The sequence below is a fragment of the Impatiens glandulifera genome, chromosome 3 (genome assembly GCF_907164915.1).
Source record: "Impatiens glandulifera chromosome 3, dImpGla2.1, whole genome shotgun sequence".
Classification (NCBI taxonomy): Eukaryota; Viridiplantae; Streptophyta; class Magnoliopsida; order Ericales; family Balsaminaceae; genus Impatiens; species Impatiens glandulifera.
The window spans coordinates 65,543,286-65,551,531 of NC_061864.1; the positions used below are offsets into that span (position 1 = coordinate 65,543,286).

General features: G+C 35.7%; 2 protein-coding genes across 4 annotated transcripts; one reads left to right on the plus strand and one right to left on the minus strand.

The window, feature by feature from the left end:
• Positions 1-458: 458 nt before the first annotated feature.
• LOC124932882 (increased DNA methylation 3-like) lies at positions 459-4,229 on the minus strand. Of its 3 annotated transcripts, none has more exons than XM_047473594.1 (4): positions 4,081-4,229; positions 1,500-1,964; positions 776-1,013; positions 459-684 (listed from the first exon to the last, which is right to left on the minus strand). In XM_047473594.1, the coding sequence occupies exons 2-4, from the start codon at positions 1,792-1,794 to the stop codon at positions 681-683; spliced, it is 537 nt and encodes a 178-aa protein (XP_047329550.1). In that variant the 5' UTR covers positions 1,795-1,964; positions 4,081-4,229; the 3' UTR covers positions 459-680. The 3 variants fall into 3 exon arrangements, with proteins under 3 accessions (XP_047329550.1, XP_047329548.1, XP_047329549.1); XM_047473592.1 differs by having other exon boundaries at positions 459-690; XM_047473593.1 differs by having other exon boundaries at positions 459-690; positions 776-1,010; positions 4,081-4,228.
• Positions 4,230-6,598: 2,369 nt separating this feature from the next.
• Positions 6,599-7,210, plus strand: LOC124930634 (beta-mannosyltransferase 2-like). The gene is made up of 2 exons (XM_047470962.1): positions 6,599-6,934; positions 6,998-7,210. Exons 1-2 carry the CDS (start codon positions 6,599-6,601, stop codon positions 7,208-7,210), a joined length of 549 nt encoding a protein of 182 aa, XP_047326918.1.
• Positions 7,211-8,246: the final 1,036 nt, after the last annotated feature.

An 8,246-nucleotide genomic window follows, 5' to 3' on the forward strand; every position in this document is an offset into this window, starting at 1 on the left:
TAAAAATAAGTAACGATAAAATATGAAATATTTTATTTGGAAAATATAGAAAATATAAATATTAAAATTAAACTAAAAATTGGAATTAAAAAAATATGAAATCACGTTAGTTTGAATTTAATTTCAATTACAAATTTTAATCTTAAATAGAATTTCACCCATTTAATTTTAATTTCATAATTATCAATTATACATTTAATAATGTAATAGTTAGTTGATGCATTTATATGACCCTACTTGACAACATAAGGATAAGTTTGTCATGATAAGAAGCATCAATAATAACAGATATAGGATCTAGTTACATATTATGAGACCAACACTTTATCATAATTTACTAATAAATTGACCAAAAACACTCCATAACTTCAAAAAAACACCGATAATAACACTAAGATAGCCAAGTCTAAAAGAGTTCAATTCTCATTTAAAAACGCCCTACAAATCCACACCATAAATGCAAAAAAATAAAGGAACCAAATAAGGAGGTCATTCAGTCTATAATATTTGCACCTTCAAAAACTAAAAATATTATATGCTACTTTAAACATCCAAAAGTTTTCTACTCTAAATATACCAATCAAGATTTTTTTAAAGTTCCTCTGAATTGCACCCAAAGAGATAAAAACTAGGACCAAAGGCAATTGAGACCATGTTCTGAGTAATATAATGCTAAACAATCAACTGTTCCTGTCAACAAAACCAATCAAATTGCAAAAATACACCAATTGTGATTTGAAAGGATGAAAAATCTAACTCAAGGCAGTAAACTTACACATGCTTCACAACAATAGCTTCAAAAACTCCATCAGACCGGAAATTTGGTGAAAACAGCCTCGGATCAACAGGTCCAGGCAAACAGAAAGAAAGAGTGAACTGCCCAGGTGGGCATTGCTGCTGAAGTTTCATTTGGTACACACGAGAATGCCTCTCCACTGTTTGCCCACCAGTTGTTGTCATACCTCGAACATTAACTTTTCCATCACTTTCTATCTCACAGCTGAACCGGCCTGCTAAATAATACCAACTGAATAGGTATACATACATACTTTACTTCAAATATTTATTGTCGATGCAAATCATCTAAGCAATTGTTATCTCATTTTACTAGCCCTTCACCAGACCTCACTTTCAACTGAGTTAGTGTAGAAAATAATGACTCAACTAGTCAGCGGGACATGTCTAGTTTTAAAAGTGAACTCAGAACTCATGTTCTCTTTTTTTAAGTAAAAAAATAACTTGGTTCTCCTATACAACACTGCAACAGTTACCACAGTTTTGCAAAATGAACTGGTCAATAAGCTAATAGCCCCTTTTGGAAACATTTATTACTTTTGTTTCCATATCACGATCATTTTCAGATACATAAACAAAAATAAATTTCTGAATCGGACTGAATTTAGTTTACAAAAATGTTTGGAAACGGATCCAGAAACAACAAGTGTTTCAAAATGGGTGGCGAAACAAGGAAATGGTGAGAGAAGAAGAAAGAAGTATACCAGGATCCTTACTGACACCAGGTAGAGCAATACGGAAAAAGTATGCATAGTCATTGACGCCAATGTCCACTGTCCCAATTGCTGCCCCAACCTTCCCTCTTGTAACTGTTCCAGAATAGGTAATGGATAACATTGAATCAACATTTCCCAGACAAGGAACTGGTAAAAGAGGCATCATGAGAGAGACACCCTCCAGAGTGCCTGTCCTGGGGACAATTTGCATATTTGAAGTATCATGCTTGGGCCTTTTAGCTAGTCCATGTTGAAAATCAACTGTTAAATCATTTTGTTCCATTGGGGCGACTCTCGGATAAATTTTCAACGTGCTTGGATCCAGGAGTATTTAGCCTTGCAAGGTGTGCCAGGAATTCCTTTAGATTGTTTTCCTCTTAAGGCCTTCACACCAGTGGTAGGCCTTTCCCTATTTTGGACTGCAATTTACCTCCGCTAAATGAAATTTTCCACCTGAAAAGGTCCATTATCTCACTGATAAAATGGAGCAAGACTATGAGCAAAACAAGCTGAAAACCAAATATTAAGTACAAACCTGGCATGTCCTATGAGATTTGTATCAATCAAAAAGCATGGTAGAGTAAATAATAAATGTATGTTCAACCAAATTTTCTCCTAGAATATTCTAAGGAATTCCCTTAAACAAGCATAAAATAAATCAGATTTTTATATTTTTGAGACCAAGATTATTTTCCTTGGAGGAGGGGCTACCATTACATCCCACCACCATCAAGGTGCTTTCAGTGATAATTGAACTTGAGACCTAAGTGTCTTAATTCAATACTCTTACCACTTAAATTACCTTGTGTGAGTCAAAATACACAAGATTTTGATGATATCCAAAACTCAAGTACAGATCTATTCCATCTTCTCCACTGAAAGATGATTTGTCCAGCATAATTCTAAAGATTGAAACTAGCAGGATATTTTCTCTTTGAGTTCTCAAAACTCTGCAAGAGATAGACAACCCACCATTGCAGGTACACTAAGTGAGAAAGTAACTTAAATGCTTGTTGCACTTCATACTTTACAGGGTATTTAATCAAACTCTTCCGCAACTGAACCTGGATTCTTACAAATTAATGTCAACAGTCAACCATTAAATATAAGTAAGAAGTGTGGCCAGCTTAGTGGAGACTCTCATGCAAGTTACAATTCAACCGGAGTGACGATATCCTCATTATAACTAGCTCCCCGGATTTTAAGATCATGTCATCTAACATGCGACCATCAAGAGGGCGCCAACTCGGTTCCCTTGGAAGGAAGTGTGGAAAGCCAAAATTCCATTTAGGATTTCTTTTTTGCGAGGGAAACAATTCACGGGGGAGTCTTGACTACTGTCAAACTTAGAAGGAAGGGGGCGCAAGTAGGTGTTGTCTTTGCAAGAAGAACGAGGAAACTATCGATCACATTCTTCTCCATTGCAACCTAGCCAAAGACATGTTGGTCATTCTGAACATTCTCAACTTTCATTGGAACGTGTGGCTTATTGTCGCTGACTACTAGGAAAAATGGATAAAATGGGGAGCAAACAATGACATCACTAATGATTGGAAGTATATCCCCTCATCATGTGGTGGACAATATGTAATGAAAAGAATAGAAGAACATTCAAAGAGAAAAATTTCAGAGCGGAAAGAATCAAGGGCTTTATGCTCCGCGTTTGCTTGGGGGTTTTGTATGGGATGAGAATGTTCGATCTTATTGGTATTTAGCCTTTCTTTGGACATTTTTTTCTGCCTCTGTTCTTTTTGTTTCTCTTGCCTCTGCTCTTTTTGTTTTTTGTTTCTCTTCTCCCTTCAATTTGTAATACTTTGAACGCTTCTTGCGTTTCCTTTTTAATACGGTAAGGTTACATTGCTATTCTAATCAAAGAAATGAATCCTTACAGTTGAAAGTGAAACAGAAAAAATAGAGGGGAAAATTGTTGAAACTGAATCTGAACATCTAGAAGGATGGTGTTGTTCTTGCAGTGTTGCAATTCATCAATAGGTCACAACTAAACTAAACAATGAAGGACTGGTTTTCCTAATTGAACAATTTATTGCAAATTTCCATCTACTACTTAACTCAACAGCTAGGGTTAGGTACCTTGACATATTCGCGTGCAATTCGCGTGATTGCACGACAACAAGATTAGATTGTTTTTGCATTTAAGTTACAGATATATTAACCAGAGATACTACTAAATACTGCAGTCCCATCATTCACATACAACTCAAGAAGTATATTAATCTAATAGAATACAAAGAGATTATCACCTACTAATGCTCAATTGAATATGAGAGAATTTGTCTGAAATCAGGTTAAAATAGAACGGTAAGCATCTTAACCTCTCAACAGAGAATTCTGGATAGAACCTAGGGTTTATTGATCTCAAATACTAATATAGGTCATTCTTCAATTTCAGACCCTATTTCTTCTCCAGAAACACAAAACTAATCACCGTAGATAATGGATTACTGAGTAATTTAAGTGTCTGTGGGAAACAGTAAGATATCCTCAAGATAGAAAGATGAAGGAAGACAGAAATTAGAGAAACTTGACATAAAAATGAAAGATACATTACCTTTTACAATAGCTCTTTCCTCCTGATGATGATGATGATCTCTATAGCATTTCACTGTCTCTACTTATCACCGCAGCTTGCAAACTCTTTCACGCCCAAATCGCCATTGTTTCTTTAACAGTTCAATTTTACAAGAACAGCTTTTAATATTGAATTTATTTTATGTTATTTGTGAGTTGGATCAAGACCCTCTATAACAATATTATTTATTTATTTATTCAGTTCATACTTTTAGTCCAAATATTATATAATTAAAAAATTAATTCATAAAGAGTTACCAAATAGATCTACATTAATTTGTAAATAATATTCCGTCATCTAACTTAACGGCAACAAAAGGTAGATATCCCAACCTTCTTGAAAAGTTTTGAGCCTGATTAAATGATTAAGTGTGTTTGCGGGCTATGTGTTTAATCTCGTACGAGTTATGTGTTTAATCCCCTGTGGTGACTTCAAAGACGAACGAATGAACACTTTATAACTTGGTGAAAAAGAAAAGACAAATTTGAAGACGGACAAAGAGAAGAACGGCAAAACCCTAAATGAAGTGCGAACTGTGCGATCAACGTGCCGTGTGCGCCGCGATATGCCGACAATATTGTTGCGGTCGTAATCGTCGTTGAAGAAACCCTCGGTCGCAGTCGCAAAGAAATCACACACCGTTCGTTGTCGTGCAAATTTTGTCATCTGTGCGATTTGTGCGATCCATGTTCCGTGTGCGTCGTTATTTCATCTCTCGGTCGGAAGGTCGTCTTTTCGCAGAAATTTACTAAATCTCCTCGTCGATCTCTCTCGATTGACAATTGATACCATTCTTGGTCAAGACTAGAGTACATTAGGAAATCAATTTCCTTGAAATTCTACAAATTTCAAACCTATGTGTACTGTAAAGTTGTTAAAAGCTTCGCTGACACGAATTCGTCTGTGTCGGCCACTTTAAATATGACTTTTGTAAACATCGTAGCTTCAGCAGTACGGGCAATTCCCTCTTTGTCAACAGTTGGTACAAGCCCGACCAACTCTCTTAATAGGGCAATAAGTGAATCCAACACCTGCTCTCTTGATCATAAGACATAAAATTTGAATGCAGCTAACCTCCACATAGACTCAGGAGAGAATCACATGAATATCCTCCTTGAAAATCATGGGTCTCCAAAGCTAGGAGGAAAGGGTGGAAATCAGACTAACGTGAGCAAGAGCAATAATAAGGATTTTGCAGTCAACATGCCATGTATGTTTTCTACCAATCACAATAACACTAATGGGATGAATGCAAATGATAATATAACTGCTAGTGGAATACATGATGATAGCCTAAATTGTGATAGTCTAGGACATTCTCTAGGAAAAAAAGATAGAGTAGTTCCAGAAAATAGTCTAGGAAATAAAAATGCACAGGTTATTAACTCGGATTCCAATGGGAATCAAATTCAACTTGAGACTATTGAGATACCTGACTCAGACGAAGAAGCGGAGAAAGTAATCCAGAAAGCATTGGAAAGAGAAAAAATTAATGTAGAAAATCTGGGTGAAACAGGAAAAACGCAAAGAACGGAAACGAAAGCATTGGGTAAAGAAACAGACCCGAGGAAATGGAGGTTCGGTTTTAATGAAAGGGTCAACCTAAAAGAAATTAGAAATTAGATAACGAAATTATTGATACTGGGTAAAAAAGGTCAAATCGTTTTAAGCAAAGAGAAAAGTCAATAGTACACAGAGCAACTCAACCTACATTACCCACAAGATTGGAATCTCCTAAAAAAAGAGGAGTACGATACTATTGTGAGCTAGTCTGTTAAAACTTTGAGAGAGCTCTCTAAATTCCCCAAAACCATAGTCTACTTCATCAAGAACAATTCTAATTGAAATATAGACCAGGTCTGGAAGAAAACTGAAGAACAGAGCAAAATTCAAGGGAAGGATTAGAAAATAGAGCAAAAGTAGAGTAAAGATCAGAAAACAGGGCAAAACTAGAGTAACGAGCAGAATGAACAACAGAAACAAAATACAGGGCAGAAGAACAAAGGGGAAACAAAAGCTGACAATCTAGTTCAAGAAAGGGGAAAAAATTTGGAACATTTAAGCCAAATGTTGAAATTACCGGTTCCCCGTTTGAATTCAAACTACCCCAAGAAGTTGAGAAAAACTGTGTAAAGTCATGGAAGAATGTCATAGTGGGCAACTTAATCAAAAGAAATAATGTGTCATTTCTAGTAACCAAAAAAACCTTAATGGAACAATGGGGGGAAATGATCTAGAAAATGTAACATCAAACATTCATGACTTGTACTTTCTCAAATTCAAAGAAGGATCAGATCTCGAAAGTATTTTGATCAACGAACACACATTTGTTGAGAAAAACTACATGAAACTCGAAAAATGGGCAGAAAGTATGAACCTCTTCAGCAAGCCCAAAGAAACTGCGCAAATCTGGTTCCAATTGCGCAACATCCCTCCCCACATGTATAACCCTGAAGCATCAAGTCACTTTGCGAGCCTATTGGGGAGTCCACTCTACATGGACCCAACTACGGAAAAAGGTGAGGATGTGACTTATGCTAGGATGTGCATTGAGATACACCCGAGATTAATTCTTCCACACCAGATGACGGTAACAGACAGAAAATGTGAACTCACAATTATGAGAATCTCATATGAGTGGAGGCCGAGTAGATGCTTTGACTGTAATACATTCAAACATCTCTATTACAAGTGCCCGAAAATGATTGAAGAAGAAAGGAAGAAGAAGATTGAGAAAGAGACGGAGACAGAAAAGAAACAGAAAGAAGAACAAGAAATGTTGGAAAAGGAAAAGGTGGAGAATGCAAGGCAGAAAAATGTTACTAAAGAATCAGTATTGAGTAAATAGAAGGATTAAGATAAGGAAGGAAATTCATAAAAGGTTTTTGAAGAACAGTGGAAGGAAGATAGAGTGGTAAGAGATTTAGAATCAAATACTGAGAATGAAGAGGTAACAAAGAAACTTGAACCGAAAGAAAGAATCAATACCGAAGAGGTTGTGGAAAGGGAAAGCGTGGGAGTAAGCAAGAAAGGGGAAGTGGGTAAAGGAAATGGGAAAGATAAAGAAGAGACAGTTGAATCGGTTGAAACTATGCAATCTCCAATTTAAAAGAAAGTTGACCAGAGAAACACGAAAATCCCAAAACAGGAAGGTAAACAAATTAAGAAAAATACAATTCCTTATAGCCTTACCATATGGCAAAAACAGAAAGGAAGAAAAGGTAAAGGAAGGGGAAGTAAAGCTGGAACATCTTCTTTTCATTAATGAACTTAATGACATGGAATATTAGAGGGTTAAATGACCATATAAAGAGAAGAGAGGTTAGAAGAATAGAAGAAATGAATGAAATCACAGTATTTTGAATTATTAAAACAAAAGTCAGACAAAGTCAAATAGAGAATGTTGCACAAAGTTGCTTAAAAGAAAATGAGAATTTATTCATAACTCTGATGGGGTTAAAATCAGAATCTGGGTAGAATAGGATAAAAGAAGGGTTAAAGTCAAGAATTTTTTTGAAAACAAGCAAGTTATTTTGACAAAGGTTATCAATCTGGTGACAATGGTAAAAATTTTCTTTGCGGTAATCTATGCAAGCAACTCTAGGACAGAGAGGAAGACACTTTGGAATGATTTGAGAAGAAGCATTACAGACGACGAACCGTGAGTTATTATGGGAGATTTTAATGTTACAAGATTCAGAAATGAAAGAGAGGCTGAGACAGACATAACACAAGACATGCAGGATTTCAATGAATGCATTCGAGACATAAGCTGCATTGAACTGTCTTCCTCATGTAATCTATTTTCATGGTCAACTTCAAAAGGGGCGGACAAAATGAGAAAGAGCAGAATTGATAGAGGTTTAATGAATGAAAAATGGGTGGAGTTTTACCCAAGAAGCCAAATTCAGGTTTTGCAACCATGTATCTCTGATCATTGTCCTTTGAAATTCTTTTAGGAGAAGGAGAAAAAACAGAAAAGACCTTAAGTTCTTCAACTTCTAGATTAAAGATGGAGAATTTAATGAAATCATTAATGAAACTTGGAACATCAGAATTAATGGAATAAAGATGTTCAGAGTTTTTGAGAAAACTAAGATTACTAAAAGGGAAGCTAAATAAGCTAGACCAGAAAAATATAGTGG